Source organism: Crotalus tigris, unplaced genomic scaffold (genome assembly GCF_016545835.1).
Source record: "Crotalus tigris isolate CLP2741 ecotype Arizona unplaced genomic scaffold, ASM1654583v1 scf7180000021202.270236883:394553, whole genome shotgun sequence".
Classification (NCBI taxonomy): Eukaryota; Metazoa; Chordata; class Lepidosauria; order Squamata; family Viperidae; genus Crotalus; species Crotalus tigris.
In genome coordinates this window covers 298,275-323,965 of record NW_024098394.1, presented here as the reverse complement: position 1 = coordinate 323,965, position 25,691 = coordinate 298,275, and the positions used below count along the sequence as shown (strand labels likewise).

Sequence of the window (25,691 nt, the reverse complement as noted above, 5' to 3'; positions counted from 1 at the left end):
ACACACATACATACATATATACACACAGACATACACACATTAGAACTATGGACATTTTTGTGTCAGAAAAGAATAAAATTATGACATACGAGTTGGAAGAGGACCTTGGAGGTCATCTAGTCCAACCCCCTATACCAGGAGTGTCCAACCTTGGGAACTTGAAAACCTGTGGACTTCAACACCCAGAATCCCTCAGCCAGCCGTGTGAACTGGGGATTAAAGGCATACATATCAGCCTACCACCCCCTGGTGGCTCCCAGGTATATATGTGTGAATCCCACCTCTCCCAGAATGCCCTGGAAGGCTGGGAGTTGCGGTCCCCACATGTCTGGGAGATGCCAAGGGTACGGTTGGAGAAGATTGCCATTCAGAGATTAAAAACCATCTCGGAGGACGTTAACCCTTGCTAAACTTCCGCCCGCCAGGTGGGAGGAAGAGAAACGAGACGACAACGGCGTCAAATGGCACCAGTTGCACCACAGGGGACCCTATTTGGCACCACCTTACCAGCCTCTGCCCAGCTCCGTCAAGTTCTACTACAACGGTAGGTGGTCCTCTCTGGATGGAGGTGGAGGAGAAGCGGCGTGTGGTGGCATCTCCTGAGCTTCGTAGAAGGCTGTAGGGAAGGGTTGGCTCTTAGTGTGATGGAGGGGCAATCATGTCCCCCCCCCAGCCCCCACGATCACCGGATGGCCACCCTCCTCTGTTGCAGGCAGGCCTGTGAAGCTAAGCCGGGCCGCCGAGGAAGTGGCGACGTTTTTCGCCAAGATGCTGGACCACGACTACGCACGCAAGAAGATTTTCCGGGATAACTTTTTCTGTGACTGGACGCAGGTATCCATTGGTGTTTGTGTGTGTGTGTGTGTGTATGTGTGTGTGTATTTGGGAGGCTGGCCTTTTTAATTCGGCAACTGCATAGGGCAGTGGTTCTCAACCTTTTTAATGCCACGACCCCCAACCGGTCGTACGTCGAGGACTACTCAACTGGTGCAGCACCGTTTGCAGACTGGGGCTTTTGGCGGGCTCAGCAGGGCAGAGACAGCCTGGACAATTCCCATTGGCTTTGGAAAGCCAATAGAATAAAAGGGAGTAGCACAGCTAAGGAAAAGGGGGGGAAAAATGGCGGACTGCGTTGTTTGGCGACCCCCGTGAAATGGTCGTTCGACCCCAAATGGAGTCCCGACCCACAGGTGGAGAACCGCTGGCATAGGGCAATGAGGGTGAACCTTTTAGACACCGAGTGCCTAAACTGCAACCCCAAAACCACTTCATGCTCTTTGAAGTGTCACATTAGTCGGAACAATGACACTTTACTTATCGCCGGGTGCCAGGTGGGCGCGGCCCACTGGGTGTGCGCGGCTGTGGTGGTCATGGCAGACTGGGTGGGTGTGGCCAAGGTGGACGTGGTCACCTCGATGTTGCGCGTGGGGAGGGACGCCTGTGGGGGCCAGGCAGGGTTGGGGGAGATCCAGGGGGTCTCTGGCAGGTGGGGCAATGGGCAGGAGGCTCGTCCTGCGGGGTGAGGCGAGGAAGGGCAGGGGTGCCATTGTTGAAGGGCAAGGCGAGGCAGGGGCCGGGGGGCTGCTGCCTGAACCCATCGGCCCCCGCACACAGAGCACATGGGGGCTGGCAGTGTCCGTCAGCAGCCACAGCCTGACGGCCCCTCGACCAGCGTACTCTGGTGCTCCGCAGCCCATCGCCAGCAGTTCAGAGAAGCCGCCTCTGGGCTGGACGGATGGCCGACAGCTGAGGAGGTGATGCAGTGGGCCGTGCCCGGGAAAAGGAGAGCACGCAAGGCCAGGAGGGATGGGATGGGGGGACGGAAACCAGCTGTGCTGGGATGCATCCGGCCACGTGGGACCTCGACGAGTTAGTGGGCGGTTGGTTGAAGAGGGACTGTTGCCATCTCCGGAGTATGGCACGCGTGCCCACAGAGAGGGCGCTGAGTGCCACCTCTGGCATGTGTGCCATAGGTTCGCCACCACTGGCGTAGGGGAAATGCCCCCCCATCCCATCCTGCCCCCAAAAGCAGAACAATGGAAAGGTGCAACTGACAGGTAAGGAATTTGAGATTGTTTATCCTGGAGTGTCCAAACTTGGCAACTTTTAAGACTTGAGGACTTCAACACCCAGAATTCTCCAGCCAGCATAGATCTCTGTCTTTTATTCTTTCTTCTTAAAGTGGTGACACTGGCTAGGGGATTCTGGGAGTCAAAGTCCAGACTTCTTAAAGTTACCATGTTGACTGGGGGATTCTGGGAGTCGAAGTCCATACTTCCTAAAGTTACCATGTTGACTGGAGGATTCTGGGAGTCGTAGTCCAAACTTCCTCAAGTTACCATGTTGTCTGGGGGATTCTGGGAGTCGCAGTCCAGACTTCTTAAAGTTACCATGTTGACTGGAGGATTCTGGGAGAAAGTCCAGACTTCTTAAAGTTACTATGCTGACTGGGGAATTCTGGGAGTCGTAGTCCAGACTTCTTAAAGTTACCATGTTGACTGGAGGATTCTGGGAGTCGTAGTCCAGACTTCTTAAAGTTACCATGTTGACTGGAGGATTCTGGGAGAAAGTCCAGACTTCTTAAAGTTACTATGCTGACTGGGGAATTCTGGGAGTCGTAGTCCAGACTTCTTAAAGTTACCATGTTGACTGGAGGATTCTGGGAGTCGTAGTCCAGACTTCTTAAAGTTACCATGTTGACTGGGGAATTCTGGGAGTCGTAGTCCAGACTTCTTAAAGTTACCATGTTGACTGGGGAATTCTGGGAGTCGTAGTCCAGACTTCTTAAAGTTACTATGCTGACTGGGGAATTCTGGGAGTCGTAGTCCAGACTTCTTAAAATTACCATGTTGACTGGAGGATTCTGGGAGTCGAAGTCCAGACTTCTTAAAGGTGCCAAGGTTGAGAAAGACTGATTTAGACGGCATCTTATTGTGGATAACTTGTTTTCTAGTTTGTGTACAGTTTTAGCCCTTAGATGCCCTCCTTTTCCCATGTAGGTGATGACTCCGCAGGAAAGGAAGAAAATCAAAGACCTTAAGAAATGTGATTTCAGCGACATCCACGATTACTTCCTGGAAAAGCAAGAAGCCCAGAAGGCGCTCTCTAAGGAGGAGAAACAGGTGAGACAATAAGTGACGTTGATCAAATTGGGATCTTTCCCACTCTTTCAAGCGGGAATCTCCAGCCTTGAAACTTTAATAATAATAATAATATAATAATAATAATAATAGTAGTGCCTGGGGACAGCAGAACAGACGAGAAAGAACTGGAGAAGATCACAAAATACAAAGACTTACAAATGGAAATAGAAAGACTGTGGCAAAAGCAAGCAAGGGTAGTACCAATAGTCATACGCGCCTTGGGTGCAATCCCAAAACAACTGGAGCACCACTTGAACACCATCATCGGCATTGACAAATTCGCTATTAGTCAATTGCAAAAGGCGGCCTTATTAGGAACTGCTTCCATCCTGCGACAATACCTGTAATACCATCAAACATCCACATCTGCCTATCCCAGGTCCTGGGTAAGGACTCGATAGGTAGACAAAAATGCCAAATCCAGTCTGAACATCTGGCTGACTATGCGATGATCCATAATAATAATAATGATGATGATGATGATGATGATGGAAGAGACCCCACAGTCCCTCCTCCCTTCTAGCACTGATGATGTATCCTAGTTGGGTCATGAAACATATGCAAGAAAACCACCCAGCTCAGAGAGCACCAAGGACCCCACAGTCTTCTTCTTCTTCCTCCTCCTCCTCCTCTCCACAATCCCCCCTCCCTTCTAGCACTGATGATGTTTCCTAGTTGGGTCATGAAACATCTGCAAGAAAACATCCAAGCTCAGAGAGTGGCAGGGACCCCCCAGTTCAACCCTGTGGCTACCGTCCCTTCCCTTCCCTTCCCTTCCCATATTTTGCACCATCCAATGCTTACTCTCCCTCCTCCTTTATCTAGGCCAGGGGTATCTTTTCCTTGGAAATAACTGCTTATTATGGTGTATCTGTCAAGGTTCCGACTAATGAAACACTTCAAAGAACTTCCAGGCTTTTTATCCTAAAAAGTCTTTTTATTCATGTGACAAAATGTCGGCAAGGCAGGATGAAAGGATGCTAAGATCTGAAATCTCCATCCCACCCCAGCAGTTATTTTTGCTAGCATTTCCCCTTCCTTATTTTGCTGTCATGATTTACGTTCTCCAATTAGTTTGAAGGGCAAAGGTTCTCTTCCTTTCCCCGGGCTTTTCTCTCCTCCCTCCCTCACCTGAATTAACTCTAAAAGTACCAGACAGTTCTGCCTGTTTTGTCAAAGCAAGAATATTCAATATTAGCAGTGTTGACAGTATCTTTTTAACAGAGGTTGAAAGAGGAATATTCAATATTAGCAGTGTTGACAGTATCTTTTTAACAGAGGTTGAAAGAGGAGGCCGACAGGATCCAAGAGGAATACGGCTACTGCGTCATCGATGGCCATCGGGAGAAGATCGGCAACTTCAAGACCGAGCCGCCAGGCCTATTCCGGGGCCGAGGGGATCACCCCAAACTGGGGATGCTGAAGAAGAGGATCATGCCGGAAGACATCGTCATCAATTGTAGCCAGTGGGTCTCGAATTGCGTAACGAGGTCTTAATCTATGACCGTGTTTCTCAATCTTGGCAATTTTTAGGGTGGGTGGACTTCAACTCCCAGAATTCTCCAGCTAGCAGGCTTTAAGATGGACAGGGAGGAGACTTGAATGTTCTCACCTCCTCTTTCCTCTTCATTGAAAAGTTCTGTTCGGGCTTTGTTTTGCTAATTGAAAGAGAGCCAGTTGGGTGTAGTGGTTAAGGCGCCAGGCTAGACACTAGGAGATGGTGAGTTCTAGTCCCGCCTTAGGCCTGAAAGCTGACTGGGTGACTTTGGGCCAATCGCCAGGAGATGGTAAGTTCTAATCCCGCCTTAGGCATGAAAGCCGGCTGGGTGACTTTGGCCCAATCACCAGGAGACTGTGAGTTCTAGTCCTGCCTTAGGCCTGAAAGCTGACTGGGTGACTTTGGCCCAATCACCAGGAGACTGTGAGTTCTAGTCCTGCCTTAGGCCTGAAAGCTGACTGGTGACTTTGGGCCAATCGCCAGGAAACTGTGAGTTCTAGTCCTGCCTTAGGCATGAAAGTCGGCTGGGTGACTTTAGGCCAATCGCCAGGAAACTGGGAGTTCTAGTCCCGCCTTAGGCCTGAAAGCTGACTGGGTGACTTTAAGCCAATTGCCAGGAAACTGGGAGTTCTAGTCCTGCCTTAGGCCTGAAAACCAGCTGGGTGACTTTGGGCCAATCGCCAGGAGACTGGGAGTTCTAGTCCCGCCTTAGGCCTGAAAGCCGGCTGGGTGACTTTGGGCCAATCACCAGGAGACTGGGAGTTCTAGTCCCGCCTTAGGCCTGAAAGCCGGCTGGGTGACTTTGGGCCAATCACCAGGAGACTGTGAGTTCTAGTCCCGCCTTAGGCCTGAAAGCTGACTGGGTGACTTTGGGCCAATCGCCAGGAGACTGTGAGTTCTAGTCCCGCCTTAGGCCTGAAAACTGACTGGGTGACTTTGGGCCAATCGCCAGGAGACTGGGAGTTCTAGTCCCACTTTAGGCATGAAAGCCAACTGGGTGACTTTGGGCCAATCGCCAGGAGACTGGGAGTTCTAGTCCCGCCTTAGGCCTGAAAGCCGGCTGGGTGATCCAATTACCAACAAAGGGTGAAGAGATTTTATGGAAGAGAATCTCCACCATGCTTGAGCAATTCTCTTGCTGTCCTACTTTAAAAGTTTTAAACTTTTAAAACTCCCTCCTGTCCGTCCGTCCCCCCCCCTTTTTTTTTTCTTTTTTTCTTCCTTCCTCCCAGAGATTCAAAGGTGCCCCGGCCTCCGCGAGGTCACAAGTGGAAAGAAGTCAGGTGCGACAAGACAGTCACCTGGTTGGCCTCGTGGACGGAGAACATCCAGGGCTCCATCAAGTACATCATGCTGAACCCGAGTTCCAGGCTGAAGGTGAAGTTCCTCACTCCTCTCATCCCTTAGAGAGCCAAGAAATCTCATTTTAATGTCTTCTGATTAGTGTGCGTTTAAAGTGACAATGAAGTTGTTCTGTTCTGTTCTCCATTCTATTCCATTCCATATTTTCAACTCTATTCTATTTTCTCTCTCTGTTCCCCCCCTCCTACTTTCTATTTCTCTCTTTTTTCTGTGTCTATTTCTCTCTCTCCCAGGCTCTCTCTCTCTCTCTCTCTCTCTCTCTCTCTCTCTCTCTCTCTCTCTCTCTCTCTCTCTCTCCTAGTCTCTCTCTTTTTCTCTTTCTTTCTCTTTTTCTGTGACTATTTCTCTCTCCTAGTCTCTCTCTTTTTCTCTTTTTCTGTGACTATTTCTCTCTCTTAGTCTCTCTCTTTTTCTCTTTCTTTCTCTCTCTGTGACTATTTCTCTCCTAGTCTCTCTCTTTTTCTCTTTTTTCTCTCTCTTTTTCTGTGACTATTTCTCTTAGTCTCTCTCTTTTTCTCTTTTTTCTCTCTCTTTTTCTGTGACTATTTCTCTCTCTTAGTCTCTCTCTTTTTCTCTTTCTTTCTCTCTCTTTTTCTGTGACTATTTCTCTTAGTCTCTCTCTTTTTCTCTTTTTTCTCTCTCTTTTTCTGTGACTATTTCTCTCTCTTAGTCTCTCTCTTTTTCTCTTTCTTTCTCTTTTTCTGTGACTATTTCTCTCTCCTAGTCTCTCTCTTTTTCTCTTTTTCTGTGACTATTTCTCTCTCTTAGTCTCTCTCTTTTTCTCTTTCTTTCTCTCTCTGTGACTATTTCTCTCCTAGTCTCTCTCTTTTTCTCTTTTTTCTCTCTCTTTTTCTGTGACTATTTCTCTCTCTTAGTCTCTCTCTTTTTCTCTTTCTTTCTCTCTTTCTGTGACTATTTCTCTCTCCTAGTCTCTCTCTTTTTCTCTTTTTTCTCTCTTTTTCTGTGACTATTTCTCTCTCTTAGTCTCTCTCTTTTTCTCTTTCTTTCTCTTTTTCTGTGACTATTTCTCTCTCTTAGTCTCTCTCTTTTTCTCTTTCTTTCTCTCTCTTTTTCTGTGACTATTTCTCTCTCCTAGTCTCTCTTTCTCTTTTTCTTTCTCTCCCCCTTTCTTTCTCTTTCTTTTTCTGTGACTATTTCTCCTAGTCTCTCTCTTTCTCCTTTTCTCTTTCTCTCTCTCCCCCTTTTAGTCTCTCTCTTTTTCTCTTTCTTTCTCTTTTTTTGTGACTATTTCTCTCTCTTAGTCTCTCTCTTTTTCTCTTTCTTTCTCTTTTTCTGTGACTATTTCTCTCTCTTAGTCTCTCTCTTTTTCTCTTTCTTTCTCTTTTTCTGTGACTATTTCTCTCTCTTAGTCTCTCTTTCTCTTTTTCTTTCTCTCCCCCTTTCTTTCTCTTTCTTTTTCTGTGACTATTTCTCCTAGTCTCTCTCTTTCTCCTTTTCTCTTTCTCTCTCTCCCCCTTTTAATCTCTCTCTTTTTCTGTGTCTATTTCTCTCTCTCATAGTCTCTCTCTTTCTCTTTCTCTCCCCCTTTCTCTCTCTTTCTTTTTCTGTATTTATTTCTCTCTCTCCCAGTCTCTTTCTCTCTCTCTTTCCCCCTCTTTCTTTCTATCACTCCCTTTCATTTTCTGTGTTTATTTCTGTCTCTCCCAGTCTCTTTCTCTCTCTCTCTTTCCTCTTTCTTTCTATCTCTCTTTCTTTTTCTGTGTCTATTTCTGTCTTTCCCAGTCTCTCTTTCTCTTTCTCTCTCTCCCAGTCTCTCTTGCTCTCTCTCTTTCCCCCTCTTTCCATCTCTCTGTCTCTGTCTCTCTGTCTCTGTCTCTCTCTCACACAGACAGACAGACAGACAGACAGACAGACAGACAGACAGACAGACAGACAGAGGACTTTGCAAAACTGCTAATCTTGCAACAGTCCCCTTTTCTTCCAGGGCGAGAAAGACTGGCAGAAATACGAGGTGGCTCGTTGCTTGAAGAAGGTGGTCCACCGGATCCGCTGCCAGTACCGGGCAGACTGGAAGTGCAAGGAGCCGAAGAAGCGACAAATCTCCGTCGCGCTCTATTTCATCGATAAGGTGAGAAGGGGTTTATCGCCGTCCAAATGGCTGGGCTCCTTCCCTGCATCTCTTCCCAAGGATCCCGCAGAGATTGGGTTGACTTTAAACCAATAGAAGAGAATCTTTGTAGTTCAGGTTTGAACTGTGGGGCCTTTGGTCATGTCTGAGCTGGGTGGTTTTCTTGCAGACGTTTCATGACCCAGCTAGGTAACATCATCAGTGCTAGAAGGGAGGAGGAGGAGGAGGAGGAGGAAGAGGACTGTGGGGTCCTTGGTGCTCTCTGAGCTTGGCTGTTTTCTTCCAGACATTTCATTACCAAGCTAGGTAACACCATCAGTACTAGAAGGGAGGAGGAGGAGGAGGAGGACTGTGGGATCCTGGGTACTCTCTGAGCTGGGTGGTTTTCTTGCAGACGTTTCACGACCCGACTAGGTAACATCATCAGTGCTAGAAGGGATTGGGGTTTGCGAGGAGGAGGAGGAGGAGGACGAGGAGGAGGACGATTGTGGGGTCCTTGGTGCTCTCTGAGCTGGGTGGTTTTCTTGCAGACGTTTCACGACCCGACTAGGTAACATCATCAGTGCTAGAAGGGAGTGGGGTTTGCAGTGTGGAAGAGGAGGAGAAAGAGAAAGACTGAGCTGCTTGGTGCTCTCTGAGCTGAATGCTTTTCTTGCAGACATTTTATTACCAAACTGGGTAAGATCATCAGCTCTAGAAGGGAGTGGGGTTTGTGAAATGGAGGAGGAGGAAGAGGATTGTGGGATCATTCGTGCTAGGATGTTGGGTAATGAAATATCTGCAAGAAAACATCCAAGCTCAGAGAGCACCAAGGACTGTGTCCTCCTCCTCCTCCTTCTCCTCCCTCCCCCTCCCCTCCTCCCTTCTTGTTTCCTACACATCTTTTGAAAAAATGAGTTTTATATATGTACACACACACACACAGACACACACACACTTACACACACTTACACACATAAGAAGAGACTGGACAGCCATTTGTCTGAAATGGTATAGAGCAGTGGTTCTCAACCTTTTTATACGGCGACCCTGGTCATAAGGACGCGGCGCGCATGCGCGGCGCTGCCCCCTGAGGGAAAAAAATGGCGGATCGTGTTGTTTGGCGACCCCCGTAAAATGGTCGTTTGACCCCAAATGGGGTCGCGACCCAAAGGTTGAGAACCGCTGGTATAGAGTTTCCTGCCTGAGCAGGGGGTTGGACTAGATGACCTCCAAGGTCCCTCCCTACTACTACTACTACTACTACTACTACTACTACTACTACTACTACTTCTTCTTCTTCTTCTTCTTCTTCTTCTTCTTCTTCTTCTTCTTCTTCTTCTTCTTCTTCTTCTTCTTCTTCTTCTTCTTCTTCTTCTTCTTCTTCTTCTTCTTCCTATTATTGTTATTGATCATCGCACAGTCAGTCAGATGTTCAGACTGGATTTGGCATTTTTGTCTACCTATCGAGTCCTCCCCAAGGACCTGGGATAGGCAGATGTGGATGTTTGATGTTGTTGTTATTATTATTATTCATACATCCATATGTATATATTTATATATGTATATGTATATATGTATGTATGTATGTATGTATATATAAACCGTATTTTCCAGCATATAAGACGACTTTATAAACCATGCAAATCTTCTCCGAAGTTGGGGGTCGTCTTATACGCCGAGCCGTCTTATACGCCGGAAAATACAGTAATATATATATTATTCAAAATAAAGTTAAAATACAGAGTACAGAGCTCTAATAAAATAAAATAAAATAAAATAAGCCATCCAAGAGGACAAAAAGGAAAAAAAATAATCACAAAACACAAAACGATTGAAGCGTTAGAAAAGGCGCATCAAAAATAAAATAAAAATAAAATAAAAGACATCAGGCATCTATGTGAAAAACTTCTGACGAGTCCCTTTTCTCTGTGGCTGCACATCCTTCTTTCTCCCCTTGCAGCTGGCCCTGAGGGCGGGGAACGAGAAGGAGGAAGGGGAGACGGCCGACACGGTGGGCTGCTGCTCTTTGCGAGTGGAGCACGTCGCGCTGCACCTGCGGCAGGGCGGCAAGGAGAACGTGGTGGAGTTTGACTTCCTGGGCAAGGACTGCATCCGCTACTACAACAAGGTGCCCGTGGAGAAGCAGGTGAGCCAGGAGGTGGCCCTATCCAACCGGGCGCTTCACCCTGAGAGTTTAGGCTGGCTGGCCTTTCCCAGTCTGGGATCTGGTGATAATGGAAGTTGTAGTTCTGAAACACCTGGAAGAAACCCGTTGGATAAATCTCCCAGAAAATCTCCAGCAGGAGATCAGCCAATTAGTGCAGTGGTTCTCAACCTTTTTAATGCCGTGACCCCCAACCGGTCGTAAGTCGAGGACTACTCAACCGGTCCTAAGTCAAGGACTACTCAACTGGTGCAGCACCGTTTGCAGAATGGGACTTTTGGCGGGCTCAGCAGGGCAGAGACAGCCTGGACAATTCCTATTGGCTTTTGAAAGCCAATAGAATTAGACTCTATTCAAGGGAGTCTATTCTATTGGAGGTTTTCAAGAAGAGACTGGACAGCCACTTGTCTGAAATGGTATAGGGTCTCCTGCTTGAGCAGGGGGCTGGACTAGAAGACCTCCCAAGGTCCCTTCCGACCCGATGGCTCTATGTTGTATAAGCCCTTGAAAGGGTTTGTAAGACAGATACTGCTCCTAAGATGAGTTAACTCTCCCATTAGGGACGATATGATAGCAATTGTCCAACTATTTGAGGGGCTGCCACAAAGAAGAGTGGGGAGGGTCAACTTATTCTTCAAAGCTCCTGAAGGCAGGACAAGAAGCAACAGTTGGAAACTAATCAAGGAGAGAAGCAACCTAGAACTAAGGAGAAATTTCCTGACAGTGGGAACAATTAACCAGTGGAATAGCTTGCCACCAGAAGTTGTGGGTGCTCCGTCACTGGAGATTTTTAAGAGATTGGACAGCCATTTATCCGAGTTGGTATAGGGCAGGGGTAGGCAACCTTGATGCTCCAACAATTGATGATCTTGGATTTTCTCTCTTAGCCCAGGTCTCTCTTTCAGATCTTTCTAGGTCTGATGTTGCATCCACCGCGGTGTTTTAGACGCGGTCAAATTCTTTGAGGGTCTTACTGTGAGATCTGTTTTTGTTGCAGGTGTTCAAGAACTTGGAGTTGTTCATGGAGGATAAAGAACCTGGAGACAAGCTGTTTGATAAGCTCTCTGTAAGTGCACGGTGACCTTGAATTTTGTACCCCTTTTTCAAATTCCGTGTTTTCTTACTGAGAGTATAGCCCAGTGATGGCGAAGCTTTTAGAGACCGAGTGCCCAAACTGCAGCCCAAAACTCACTTACGCATCGTAGGGTGCTGGGTGGGTGTGGCCCATTGGGTGGGTGTGGCCCATTGGCTGGGCGTGGCCCATTGGGTGGGTGTGGCCGCGGTGGTAACGGCAGACTGGGTGGGACTAAAAAGTTCCATCAATCAATTCCAACTTTGCGAGATCTTTTTTTCCCCGCGAGAAGTTGAAATTGACTGATTGAACCTTTTTTTTTTTTTTGCACACGGCGGCAGAGGCCTAAAGCGAAAAGGTTTTATAAAACCCAGCGGAAGGCCTAGGACTGGAGCGATGGCGCGTGTGCCCACAGAGAGGGCTCTGAGTGCCGCCTCTGGCACCCGTGCCGTAGGTTCGCCACCACTGGTATAGTGGTATTCTCCTCTCTCTTTCATTAGGTTTGAGGCAGAGAGGAAGGTGGGGATGGAGGTCCACCACTAATCCAAATTACGTAATGACTCAGTTTGCTTAAGCAAGTCTGGATCTAATTCAGAGTCCCATAAGGGTGCTGTTTTTTTTCAAGAAGCAACTGGACTTCGTCTTTTCTTTGAAGACGTTTTGCTCTCCATCCAAGAGGCTTCTTCAGCTCTGACTGGATGGTGGGGACTGGAGATTATTGGGGATCTAGTGCATATAATTTGAGGTTCTCCGGTGGAAGAAGATAAAGATTCAATATAATTATGTAGGGCAGTGGTTCTTAACCTTTTTGAACGAATCGCCCCCTTGAGCCAATGAGGAAGTTGTCATCGCCCCCCTCCCCCAACATAACCTCTCAATCGTAGGAAATCATTCTTCAATTTATGCAAACCCTTTTTTTGTTTTCTTTAAAATTGTCATCAGGACATATCGCTGCAAATAATTTATTTCCAGTCTTTTCCCCATATCTCCCATATTCTGGCCAATGGCGCGACACTGTATGGGTAGAGGTTGCTGCGCAACGCGCATGAAGATAAGCAATGCGTCTTCACATATATACGGCGTTCTGTATTGAAGCTAGCTGGAGGAACTTTTGAAAACACAATTCAATCCACTAATAGCGAGCAATCTGATGTTTTTGTATGACAGATATACAGCCATTCACTGTACGAAAAAGTCTCAAAAGGGTCCCCAAAACTTCTCGTTCCATCGCCCCCATATCGCCCCCTTTTCGTTCCTTCACCCCCCTGAAAAATGAAATCGCCCCCTGGGGGGCAATATCGCCCAGGTTAAGAACCACTGATATAGGGTAGGGTATTTTTTGGATATCTTCCATTTGCATTTCAATTCAGGTCTCCTGGTCCAGTGGTCTCCAGACTTGGCAACTTTAAGACTTGTGGACTTTAACTCCCAGAATTCCTCAGCCAGCCATTCCAAGTCTTAAAAGTTGCCAAATTTGGAGAACTCTATCCTAGAAGTAGCTTTCGTTACCATCACAAAACTCTTAGCTTGCTTTCTCCTGGACTAAAGATGATGGGAAGTGGATTAGTCCCAAACCTACGGAGAAAGGAGTTACTTTTGAGTTGTATCAACTCAAAAGTAACATCGGGGTGTTCCTGAGTTAAGTTCCTACCTGTGTCTTCCCAAAATTGAGGGTCAACTCCAAGGTCTTACCTGGGGGTGCTATTCTTCCTGCTTCTCTCCTCTAACTTTACTCCCCACTTGGCTTTCCAGACAGCAACGCTGAACAAACATCTCCAGGACCTGATGGTTGGGTTGACGGCGAAGGTCTTCCGGACTTACAACGCATCCATCACGCTGCAGGAGCAGCTCGAAGCCCTGACCCATGGTAAACCAAATTGGGCACACCGTTTTCCAAGCTCTTCTGCTTTGGGGCCTTTGTTAAGCCCAGCAGAATTTTTCAGCACCTCTGGAGAATTTTTGAAGGGACATATTTGGGGGTTGGAGCAGATAAATGGATTCGCATTCCGAGCGGTAACAAGACACAGTGGCTTAATGAAGCTGGAAACGGTTTTTGCTCCGGCGGTTTGAGTCCTAGCACTGCGTGGCAGGGTGAGCTCCCGTCAATCGCTTCAGCTTCTGCCCACCTAGCTGTTTGAGAGCATGTTCTATGCGAGTAGATAAACAGGTACCACTTCGGTGAGGAGACGCGTTGGTGCTCTGTGCAGGCAGTCGGATTCTTGTCGGCTTTGAACCTTCCCAGTTGCGACGCCCATTTGTGAAGTGACTCTGATGGAGGGAGGTGGCCTAGGAAAGGGGTCCCCAAACCCCGGTCTGTGGGCTGATACCGGGCCGCAGCATGCCAGCAACTGGGCTGCACAAACAAGCAAAACCCCATCCGCGGGATGCAGGCAGCACACAAAACCATGCCCCCTCGGGTCTGCGGAAAAACTTTCTCGGAACCGGCCTAGGATGACGTTATGGGAAGAGCTACTTGTTTTTCTGGTGTGAGGAGGGAGGAGGAGGAAAACTGGGAGGTCCTTGACGCTCTCTGAGCTTGGCTGTTTTCTTGCAGACATTTCATGGTCCAACTAGATAACATCATCAGTGTTACAAGGGAATGGGATTTGTAGAGGAGAAGGAGGAGGAGGAGGAGGAGGAGGAGGAGGAGGAGGAGGAGGAGGAAAACTGTGGTGCACTTGACATTCTCCAAGCTTGATGGTTTTCTTGCAGATGTTTCATTACCAAACTAGATAACAACATCAGGAGAACTGTTGACCCCACAGTTCAACCTGAGCTACAAATGTTCTTTTCTATCAGTAACTGTAGAGATTATGAGTTTTAGTTTCCACTCGGCCACAAAAGCTCCCTGTGGACTTCTCAGCCTGAGAGCCAAGGGAAGGATATCTAGTTGTGATGGTGAAGGTCTGGAAGTAGCGAAGACCTAGTTACCAACTCTGCTTAGCCATCGAATTCCCATAGGGCAATTCTCAGCCCATCCTAACTCGTTGGGTGATTGTGAGAATTTGAAGGTAGCATCAGAAAATCCCGGGGCAATTACAGACCTGTAGAAATCACAGCTACATCCTAGTCAGTTCATTAGCACTTGGCCTCCCACTACTACTAGGAGGAGGGCAATTGAGAGAGGCATTTTGTGAAAATTTCTCTTGTGGAGGACACCTGTCAGTTTGATGACACCGATTGGTCAGTGGGACTCTTGCATCCAGAAGTTGTGGGTGCTCCATCACTGGAGATTTTGAAGAAAATGCACATCCACTTGTCCAGGATGATATACTATAGGGTTTCCTGCTTGAGGAGAAGGTTGGACTAGAAGACCTCCAAGGTCCCTTCTGCTCTAGTCCTGGAGCTAATTTTCACACACATCACACCCACAGAGAAGGACACCCTGGCGGCTAAGCTCCTCTCCTACAACCGAGCCAACCGAGCTGTGGCCCTCCTGTGCAACCATCAGCGGGCAACTCCCAAGACCTACGAGAAGTCCATGAAGAACCTCCAGGCCAAGGTGAGAGAGTAAAGGGGGGGGGAGGAGGAGGAGGATACACACATGCATTTGGCGGGAGACTTCTGGGTGGTCAGATTGTGGCAGGTGTTAAGAAAGGAAAGATTCCTTGAGGGTCTCTTTGCTGCCTTATTATCGCTGGCAACCTGCGTCGTTGGTTTCATGGCCTTCTAGCAAAGAGTGCTGGAGCTGATCAAGTGTTGGACCGCAGGAATGAGGAGAAGACAAGAGCTAGGTGGCAGGCAGGAAGGGCCACCTGGATTTCCTGCCTAGAATTTTCTTGAATCTGAAGGTTAGAAGGAGCCGTGGAGATCTTCTCATCCAACCTCCTGCCTGGGAAGGAATCTGTCAGAATCCAATTATATTTCATCTTTAAGTATCAAATATAGAAAACCCCATTTCTGCCTTCTCTGGATTCTGCCATAAGAGGGAGAGAAGGGGGAGAACAAAGGGGCTTTATGGCCCTCACTTCCTTCAGTATACTTCTAAGGAACTGAATGTGTTTATTGCCTCAAAGAGTTTGAATGTGGTTAGCACCAAAGAACCTGATCATAACAAAGGAGGCTATTTACCTTTCATGTAGTTTATCTAAAGTCTCCATCCAGACGGAAGAAAGGAAGAAAGGGGTGGGATTGTGATGCCTGAAACTATCACTGGAAGGGGAGGGGGTGATTGGGTGGGACTACTAGGGAACCTCTTAAAACCTTGAATGGGAGAGGTTGAACCCCAAGTCCTGTCTAGCACGCCTGCAACCACTTTTCTTAATAAAGGATTCCTGTTGGAAGAATTATTCCAAGAGTTCTGTCTTCTTAAGATGCAAAGTGGGGTGGGTCCTTACAGAATCTTCACCATCCTAGACAAGTGGTCCTCCAGCTTTTGCTTGAAAAGAACAGATGGGCAAATTCGGGTCCCATTTGTGGTGATAAGTCAAGGCCTACTTGTATGAGGAATGGAGACCTCACATCTCCAGCAGGCCGGCCGATTCAATGATTTATAGCTGTTGAGGTCAGGAAATTCCTTACTTTGAGTTCAAAACTCCTTCTTGAGATAGGTATACTCGCTGGTTCTTCTCCTGTCCTTGGGCATTAGGAGAAGAGTGGGGGTCCTCAGTTTTGACCTACTTCTCTTGGTATTTCCAGATAAATGCCAAAAAGGATCAGCTGGCTGATGCAAAAGCCGGCCTGCGAAAGGCCAGGGTGGAACACAAGTGTAAGAAGGTGGCAAAGTCAAAAGCGTGAGTAAAAATCTTGGTTCTTTTTAGGCCTTGGATATATAATCTTAGCAATGGCCATCCCTCATTATTCTCATTGAAAGATATGTAGATGTACATCCATCTGAGCTGGTTGGGTGAAAGCTGGCTGGGTGATTTTTTACCAATCACCAGGAGACTGGGAATTCTAGTCCTGCCTTAGGCATGAAAGTCGACTGGGTGACTTTGGCCCAATTTCCAGGAGACTGTGAGTTATAGTCCCGCCTTAGGCATGAAAGTCGGCTGGGTGACTTTGGGCCAATCACCAGGAGACTGGGAGTTCTAGTCCTGCCTTAGGTCTGAAAGCTGACTGGGTGACTTTAGGCCAATCGCCAGAAAACGGAGTTCTAGTCCCACTTTAGGCATGAAAGCCAACTGGGTGACTTTGAGCCAATCGCCAGGAGACTGGGAGTTCTAGTCCCGCCTTAGACCTGAAAGCCGGCTGGGTGATCCAATTACCAACAAAGGGTGAAGAGATTTTATGGAAGAGAATCTCCACCATGCTTGGGACGAAAGCCAGTTGGGCCAATCACTGGGAGACAATGAGTTTTAGTCCTGCCTTAGGCACGAAAGCTGCATGTAGCTGGGTCACTGGGCCAATTAGCAGGAGACTGTGAGTTCTAGCCTCAGGCATGAAAACCAGCCAGACTGGACAAATCACCAGGAGACTGTGAATTCTAGCTTAGTGTCACCTTAGGATGAAAGTTGGCTGGGTGACTTTAGACCAATCACCAGGAGTTCTAGTCTAGTTCTAGTCTAGTCTCACCTTTAGGATGAAAGCCAGCTGGGTGACTATGGATCAATCACCAGGAGGCTATGAGTTCTAGTCCTGCCTTAACCATGCAAACTGGCTAGGTGACTTTGAGCCAGTCACTCTCTCTCAGCTCACGCAGTCCAACTCGGGCAATAAGCCAGTCAGTCCCTTTTTTGTCACAACCAGTGGATCAACACTCATGTAATTGTGGGGATGCTTCCTTTGAGCCCCAAAGCATTAAAATATAATTGTCACAAGTTCCGACTAATGAAGCACTTCAAAGAACTTTCAGGCATGTTTCCTAAAGTCTTTATTTGCAGAGCTACAAATTATGCCGGTCACCATTGGACTAATTGATGCCAGAATCTGAACTTCCGGTCGCTGGCATCAAGCTTTCCTTGCTCAACCCCTCCCTTCTCATGCAGTCACAGGTCACATTATCCAATTAGTGAGAAGGTCAAACGTTTACTTCCTCTTTCTTTCCCGGGCTTTTTCCCCCGCCCAAGTATTAACCCAATAAATGCCAAACAGTTTTGCATATTGTCAAAGCAAGAATATACAGTATTTGCAGCATTGACAATAATTATAAAATCATTCTCCATGTTGGGTGGGTAATTCCAAAGCTTGAAGCCTGTCTGTTTTGAAGTGAGGAAGGTTGAGAAACACTTCTATAGGTGAGCTCTCTGTTTTGCAACAGTGCCGTGGAGAAGAAAAAAAAACTGGTGCAGAAGATCGAAGAGCAGCTGGCGAAGCTGAAGTTTCAGGCCACCGACAAAGAGGAAAACAAGCAGATCGCCCTGGGCACCTCTAAGTTGAATTACCTGGACCCCCGCATCACCGTGGCCTGGTGGGTAAAGGGCAGCTAGAAGGGAGTTTAGGTGGAGGATGAAGGACAGGAACTTGTAGGAGAAGGAACGGCAGAAACTGGAGGGCAGAGTCAAGATAGGCCTCAGCCTAGAATCCCTACATAGTCACAAACAAAGTCCAATCTCCCTTGAATTCCATTATACCAGGCTAGGTAACCTCATCAAAGCAGTAGATTTAGTTTCGGTCTCCTGCAGTGATGACGTTAACAAACCTGCTAACAAAACATCTGAACAAAAACAACCAAGTTCGGAGAACATTAAGAATCGAGAAATTCAACCGCCTCCACACACCCAGACAGGCAAATATATACACCAGTGTATAAACTGACAGCAAAGAACACTCCTTACTAGCACTGATGATGTTACCTTGTTGGGTCATGAACCATCTGCAAGAAAACAACACAGCTCAGAGAGTACCAAGAACCCCCACAGTCCTCCTCCACCACCTCCTCCTCCTCCTCCTCCTCCTCTCCACAAACTCCACTCCCTTCTAGCACTGATGATGTTACCTAGTTGGACAAATGAAAAGTCTACAAGAAAACCACCAAGCTCAGAGAGCAGCAAAGACCCCACAGTTGCTGTTGTTGTCCTCCTCCTCCTTCTCCTCCTCCTCCTCTTCCTCCTCCTCCTCCTCCCTGCAAACCCCCCTCCCTTCTAGCACTGATGATGTTCCCTGGTTGGGTCATGAAACGTCTGCAAGAAAACAACCCAGCTCTGAGAGCACCAAGGACCCCACTATTCACCCCTAAGCTACAAAGATTCTCCTTCACTAGTAAAATAGAAGTGCCTATCTTACCATCCACCCTGCTATAATCCTTTAATTGCCTCTCGTTCTGCTTTGACGCCCTTGTGTTGTCTCTTCCCACTGCATTCCTTGACTCTAGGTGCAAACGATTTGACGTGCCCATCGAGAAGATTTACAACAAAACTCAGCGGGCGAAGTTTGCGTGGGCCATCGCGATGGCCGACGAAGATTTTGTATTCTAAAAGGACCTCGGCGATTCCCAGCTAGTTGCGGGTCGCTCGTCGGCATGCGTTGTTTGTCCCTTTGCTAGCCCAGAGGGCCTTTTTGCACACAAAATACATCTACAGGAGAATGGGGGGAGCCCGTTGTGTCTTCTTTTGTATGAAAGGGGAGGCCTCCCCGTTGTATTTATTGATGAGTGGTGTTGGTCCTCCAGCTTGGTCTGTGAGGACGGTGGAGGGCTCACAAAAACAGTTCTGGAACAGGATCGGGCAGCCTTCTCCTGGCCTTCTAGATTTCTCGGGGATGCTCGTGGTATGAGGAACCCCAATTGTCTTGAATTGAACCCTTCAACTGTCTTGAATTGAACCCTTCAGCTTCTTTCCCAAAGACTCTTAGGAAAACGTTGTGTTGTAAAACTCAATTTCTTGAGTTCTTGTTCACTACTGTTCAGTGAAGCCCAGTTCTTTTTCTTGACGTCCTTGAGATGTGGTGGATCACCAACGCAAGAGACCGTAGCTAAAGATCCTCAGAACAATTCCTTATATCTAAAGGACCTCTAATTCAGGGAAAGATGTACCCCCATCAACGTTCCCTTGGCCCTTTCAGTGTTGTCCTCTAATACTTTGAGGAGATACATGGAACCCGGGAAGAAAAGAGACCCTTCGTGTGCCATTTAGTGCATTTCCTAACCAACTGGGACATCCTCCTTTGTGTGGTGCTCCTGGCCACCTTAATTCCTCATCCTTTAGTGGGGAATCTCAAATATTAGCTAGAACAGTGGTTTTCAACCTTTTTAATGCCGCGACCCCCAACCGGTCGTAGGTCGAGGACTACTCAACCGATCGTAAGTCGAGGACTACTCAACTGGTGCAGCACCGTTTGCAGAATGGGGCTTTTGGCGGGCTCAGTAGGGCAGAGACAGCCTGGACAATTCCTATTGGCTTTTGAAAGCCAATAGAATTAGATTCTATTCAAGAGAGTCTATTCTACTGGCTTTCAAAAACCAACAGAATAAAAGGGAGTAGCACAGCTAAGGAAAAAGGGGGAAAAATGGCAGACTGCGTTGTTTGGCGACCCCCGTGAAATGGTCGTTCGACCCCAAATGGGGTCCCCACCCACAGGTTGAGAACCACTGAGCTAGAACCAGCCTTTGGGAGAAAACAGACAGAGGGAGATCCCTTCATCCTTTATTGGATTGTGGTCAAGAACTTCATCAGAAGTGCCTTCAAAAATCCGGATCAGAAGAATTGGGTAACTCAGACTGTTCCTACACACGGTTTTGGCACCTGCACTAACCAGAAGTTAAATTTGTCAACGGAATATTTGTAGGAGATAACTTGTGTCAAGTTATCCCAGTCGGGAAAGACTTGTAGACGTTCCTGCAAAGATTTTCTTTGCAGGAACATCTACGATTTGAAGATGGTTTGGTTTAGTAAACAGTGTAGCACAGTGTTTCCCAAACTTGACAATTTTAAGGCATGTGGACTTCAACTCCCAGAATTCCACAGCCAGCGTTGCTGGCTGTGGAATTCTGGGAGTTGAAGTCCTCATGCCTTAAAATTGTCAAGTTTGGGAAACACTGGTGTAGCAAATGCTAGACCTGAAAAGCAAGCAGGGACACAGGGTCTACACCAGGGTGAGGCAACTAGGATCCTTTCCCCCCCCCCCAGCTCAGGAATTCTGGGAGTTGAAGTCCACAGATCGTAAAGGGGGCATAGTTGCTCACTCCTGGTCTAGACTGCCAACATCTGGAATGAAAAACTCCCAAGTGTATTTTGGGGGCCATTAGTAGGCAGAAGAACGTAAATTCCTTGCAGGATTAATATTCTGGATCACCTGGTGAGTGCAGGTTGCTACTCGGCCCACAAAAATGGTGATGGTGATATTTCTAGGGTTAAAATGTTTGTTTCAATGCAACAGACTAAACATTCATCGGTTTTACTTGTGAGCACATCTGTGCCCTATTTCAATTCTGTTTCCTTAAACAATTCAGCCCTGGAGGTTGGTGATTAAAAGTATTCTTAGATCTAATCATTTTTAGAGTCAAGTTCAGCTTCATTTGGGTGCTTTTCTGAGGTCAAGGTAATTAGCATTCATTAAAAATAATATTTGGTTTAGAAGAGTTTCTGATTATGGGCTAATATTAAGAGCGGGCAACTAAATTTCATTTTTTGATGTATGCCGTTGTGCCCACGGTAAAAAAAATGACAATAAAAGTTATTAAAAAGGGAAAGAATTCCCTCCAGAATCAGTTTGCTTACCTGGTAAAGCATAACAATAAATAAATAATCATTCAACTTTTTCAAGCCATCACACGAACAACAATAATAATAACAGTTGGAAGGGACCTTGGAGGTCATCTAGTCCAACCCCCTGAATGCTGTTAATTGGGGATGATGGGCACTTGTATCCAAGACAGAAAGGGGTGTCACTTTGGGAATAGCATATTTAACAGTTTTTAAGTGCCAGCCTTGTTTGGGGTTTTGGTTGAATGCACCCGAGTCCAGTAAAGGAATTTGCTTATTAAAAGTAAGAAAATTTGCACCGTTTAGTATTTGAATATCTTATTTCCATCACTAGTGTAAAGCAAGCAGCGTGAAAACTTTCAGAGCATGGAATTTGCACCTTAACCCATAGAATTAATATGCCAGAATGTTTTTGTATGAAAATTGCAACAACAGTAATTTATTTCATCCTGTACACTGATTGCTGTTCTTCTACAGGCCCCCGTGATACAACGGGGAAATAACTTAAGAAGAGAAGATTGATTTCTGTTCTAATATACGTCATGCATTTTTGCAGGTGACAGAAGTGTATTGCAATAATACTCTTTTTCTGCTGCTATTTTCCCAGAAAATCTGTTCAGCTTTTACTCAATCCCAATTCTAGGGCCTTTTTTGTGTGTGTGTTTTTTTTTTTTTTTTAAAGTGCACACTGTCCCTGGGAAGGTTTTTTTTAAGGCTGTGTCTTTCTTGTGGCTTGTTCAACAGAGGATCTATCTTTAGATGTATTTTCTAAGGTCATTGGACTGCCCTGTTTTTCTAATATTTTGCAACCAATTAAAATGATGTTTCAAAAGATTCGGATGGGTCCTTAGTTTCTCCTTGATGTGATGCAGCCTCTCGCCACACGAGGGCGCGCGTCTTTGTACCGCCTGAGGTTGTTCGGTCGAATTCGCGGAGAAAGACGCAAATGGGCCAAACGTGAAAGTCTGTGGTTGCGTTATCTGAGACTGCGAGGGGCTTCGTGGTCTGCCTGTCCCCCACCTGGTTGTATGCACCTGCCCTATTTGTCCGCCAGAATGCAAGAAAAGGGGGGAGTTTAAGTGGAAGGGAGGGAGGGAGGAAGAAAGGAAGGAAGGGTGAGAGGGAGGTCTGGAACAAGAGGAAGGAGAGAAAAGAAGAGAAGGAAAGGAAAGGGAAGGAAGGAAAGAAGGAAGAGGGAGGGAGAAAGGAAGGAAGGATGAGGGAGGTCGAATTTAAGAGGAAGGAGAGGAAAGAAGGGAAGGAAGGAAAAGGAAAAAGGAGAAAGGAAGGAAGGATGAGGGAGGTCAGGAATTTAAGAGGAAGGAGAGGAAAGAAGGGAAGGAAGGAAAGGGAAAAAGGGAGAAAGGAAGGAAGGATGAGAGAGGTCTGGCATTTAAGAGGAAGGAGAGGAAAGAAGGGAAGGAAAGGGAAAAAGGAGGGAGAAAGGAAGGATGGATGAGGGAGGTATGGCATTTAAGAGGAAGGAGAGGAAAGAAGGGAAGGAAGGAAAAGGAGAAAGGAGAAAAGAAGGATGAGGGAGGTCTGGAATTTAAGAGGAAGAGGAAAGAAGGGAAGGAAGGAAAAGGAGAAAGGAAGGAAGGATGAGGGAGGTCTGGAATTTAAGAGGAAGGAGAAGAAAGAAGGGAAGGAAGGAAAGGAAAAAAGGAGAAAGGAGAAAAGAAGGATGAGGGAGGTCTGGAATTTAAGAGGGAGAGGAAAGAAGGGAAGGAAGGAAAAGGAAAAAGGAGAAAGGAAGGAAGGATGAGGGAGGTCTGGAATTTAAGAGCAAGGAAGGGAGAGTAAAGATAAGGAAAGGGAAGGAAGGAACGAAGGAATAAGGGAGGGAGAAAGGAAGGAAGGAAGAGTGAGGGAGGTCTGGAATTTAAGAGGGAGAGGAAAGAAGATAAAGGGAAGGAAGCAGAGGGAATGAAGGAGGGAGGGAAAAGGTGAGGGAGGTTGAATTTAAGAGAAAGCGAGGAAAGAAGGAAAGGAAGGAAAGAGGGAAGGAAGGGAGGTCAGGAGTTTGAGAGGAAGTAAGGGAGGGAGGGAAGGAAGGGAGAGGAAGGAAAGCAAAAGGAAAAGAGGGAAGGAAGGAAGGAAGGAAAAGAAAAGAAAAAAAACCTAGACAAAGAAACAACTCAGCAGAGAGTATACAATGTCGTGGAAAGTACTAACTTTGGATTTGGTGACTGAAGTTACAACCTTCCTCGCCCTTAACGACCATCCCAGTATCCCCCACAGTCACCCCATCAGCCTTCAAGGGGTTTGGGCAACCGGCATGCCATTTTGGTAAGAGTAATTTTGGTGGCGGCGGTGATAGGCAGTTCCCAGGATTTCACGTCCTTGGAAGAAGCCTGCCCCCAAAAACGTCGGGAGGACAGCTTAAACTCCGCTTGCGATGCTGGCCCAGAACTAGGCCGTAATGCTTAATTGTAGGGTGGATGAACCGTCTCAGAAATAATCCGTGCCACTCAATGTGCAACAATTTAGGGGGGGGGGAAGGCGTTGCACATCCTCCCAGGGTGTGAACTGCTCCATCTCTGCGGGGGAATGTGGTTCTACCAGGCTCGGTACAATCTGAACCTTTCCTGACCCTCCTTAGATTCCCTCCCCTCCCCCCCCAATCTCCAAATCTCCAAAGGGATTTTGCTAAATGGCCATCCAGGTCCTGGTTGTCCCAAAGGTGCTTTTTTTCACGAGGCAACTGGACTTTCTTTGCTTTCCTTTGAAGACGTTTCGCTTCTCATCCACAGAAGCTTCTTCAGCTCTGACTGGATGGTGGGAGAAGGAAGGATTTACAGGTATATTCCTTGCAGACTTTCTTTCTTTCTTTCTTTCTTTCTTTCTTTCTTTCTTTCTTTCTTTCTTTCTCTCTCTTTCTTTCTTTCTTTCTTTCTTTCTCTCTTTCTCTCTCTTTCTTTCTTTCTTCCTTCCTTTCTTTCTGTCTGTCTCCTTCCTTCCTTCCTTCCTTCCTTCCTTCCTTCCTTCCTTCCTTCCTTCCTTCCTTCCTTCCTTCCTTCCTCTTTCTTTCTTTCTTTCTTTCTTTCTTTCTTTCTTTCTTTCTTTCTTTCTTTCTTTCTTCTTTCTCTGTCTCTCTCCCCTATCCTCCTCCTTTTCCTCCCATCTTCCTCCTCCTCTTCCTCTTTCCCTTTCCTCCTTCTCCCAAAGGTGCTTTTTCCAGGAGGCAACTGACTTTCTTTGTTTTTCTCTGATGACGTTTTGCTTCTCATCCCAGAAGCTTCTTCAGCTCTGACTGGATGGTGGGGGATGGAAGGATTTCTACTCCTTCCAGACTCTCTTTCTTTCTTTCTTTCTTTCTTTCTTTCTTTCTTTCTTTCTTTCTTTCTTTCTTTCCTTCCTTCCTTCCTTCCTTCCTTCCTTCCTTTTTTCTTTCTTTTTCTTCCTCTTTTTCTTCCTTCTTTTCTTTCTCTTTCTCTGTCTCTCTCCTATCCTTCTTCTTTTCCTCCCATCTTCCTTCTCCTCTTCCTCTTTCCCTTTCATCCTTCTCCCAAAGGTGCTTTTTCAAGAGGCCACTGGACTTGCTTTGTTTTTCTTTGAAGACTTTTCACTTCTCCAAGAAGCTTCTTCAGCTTTGATGGGATGGTGGGGAATAGAAGGATGCAAAGGACCGGCTGTCTGCAAGGAATATAAATCCTTCCGTCCCCACCATCCAATCAGAGCCGAAGAAGCTTCTTGGATGAGAAGCGAAACATCTTCAAAGAAAAACAAGAAAGTTCAGTTGCTTCGTGAAAAAAGCATCTTAAGAGATTCCTCCCCAAAGTTCTAGGCTGCATTAACAGAGGGATAGAATCAAGATCACATGAAGTGTTAATACCACTTTACAAAGTCTTGGTAAGGCCACACTTGGAATACGGCACCCAGTTTTGATCACCAAGATGTAAAAAAGATGTTGAGACTCTAGAAAGAGTGCAGAGAAGAGCAACAAAGATGATTAGGGGACTGGAGGCTAAAACATATGAAGAACAGAAGGTGACTCCCATAACTAAAATTTGGGCAGGAACACACTGAACAGAAAGGTCCTGAAGCAACGCAACCGACTTAGAGGACCTCGACCGTCAAGGGTGCTTCTGTTGCTACCACTATGTTTCTACCTTCATATTTCCATAGATTTTTCTAAGCTTCCAGTTAATCTATTTTAAGGAGCAGAGTTCAGGCTAATTGTGGAGAAGTGCAAGAAAGAAGACGTGCAGTTGGTACAGAGAAAAGTTATAACAATTTGGGAAGAGATTTTGTCCTGTTGACTCTAGAGCCGAGTGGGGAATGATGGCCTTCAACTCCCAGAATTCCTGCTGGCAGTGGCTTAGTGCCGTTGTAACTTTGCATGGCGGTAAGTGGAGAACTACCCATACTCATGGTTCTCTGGATCCATCCAGGTAATCCTTCTTAGTTGCTTCAAAAGATCCTTGATGAACAGGAGATAATGCGAAGGGCTAGATACCTACAATCATTTTCCCAGGATCCTCAATACTTACACAATACTTACGCAGATTCCATACATTTGGACCAGACATTCTATCTAGATAAACAGTTTAGTAGATCCCGCATCATAAGAAGCTTTCACGTTGGCAGGAACGTGAGCTCCGATCCAAGTGTCTTGCAAATCAGCCACAGCCATTTGTTGATCTTCAGGTGATCTTCATCCAGCCAGTCATCTTCCCCAGCTAGAGAAATGGCAGGGCAAAGAGGAGGAGGAGGAGCTTTTGATGGTGGAGAAAGTGTTAGCAAGAGTTAGAAACATTTGACCAAACCTGTTTTCTGGAGGCAACTATCGATCTTCTC

General features: G+C 46.6%; 1 protein-coding gene across 3 annotated transcripts; it reads left to right on the top strand.

The window, feature by feature from the left end:
- Positions 1–122: 122 nt before the first annotated feature.
- Positions 123–19,540, top strand: TOP1MT (DNA topoisomerase I mitochondrial). 3 transcript variants are annotated; one of them, XM_039369698.1, is made up of 14 exons: positions 123–260; positions 426–544; positions 717–834; positions 3,000–3,122; positions 4,422–4,633; positions 5,874–6,018; positions 7,949–8,092; positions 10,035–10,220; positions 11,236–11,304; positions 13,063–13,177; positions 14,685–14,812; positions 15,949–16,043; positions 17,510–17,659; positions 18,563–19,540. In XM_039369698.1, exons 2-14 carry the CDS (start codon positions 462–464, stop codon positions 18,663–18,665), a joined length of 1,671 nt encoding a protein of 556 aa, XP_039225632.1. In that variant the 5' UTR covers positions 123–260; positions 426–461; the 3' UTR covers positions 18,666–19,540. The 3 variants fall into 3 exon arrangements, with proteins under 3 accessions (XP_039225632.1, XP_039225633.1, XP_039225634.1); XM_039369699.1 differs by having other exon boundaries at positions 124–260; positions 4,422–4,609; XM_039369700.1 differs by lacking the exon at positions 123–260 and having other exon boundaries at positions 427–544; positions 713–834; positions 4,422–4,609.
- The last annotated feature ends 6,151 nt before the right edge of the window (positions 19,541–25,691 follow it).

Bases quoted from the DNA above. Each gene is read 5' to 3' on its own strand.
- TOP1MT (XM_039369698.1), top strand. From the start codon at position 462: ATGGCACCAGTTGCACCACAGGGGACCCTATTTGGCACCACCTTACCA. The intron at 14,813-15,948 runs GTGAGAGAGTAA...TGGTATTTCCAG, and splicing joins TGAAGAACCTCCAGGCCAAG to ATAAATGCCAAAAAGGATCA. The intron at 17,660-18,562 runs GTGGGTAAAGGG...CCTTGACTCTAG, and splicing joins CCCCGCATCACCGTGGCCTG to GTGCAAACGATTTGACGTGC.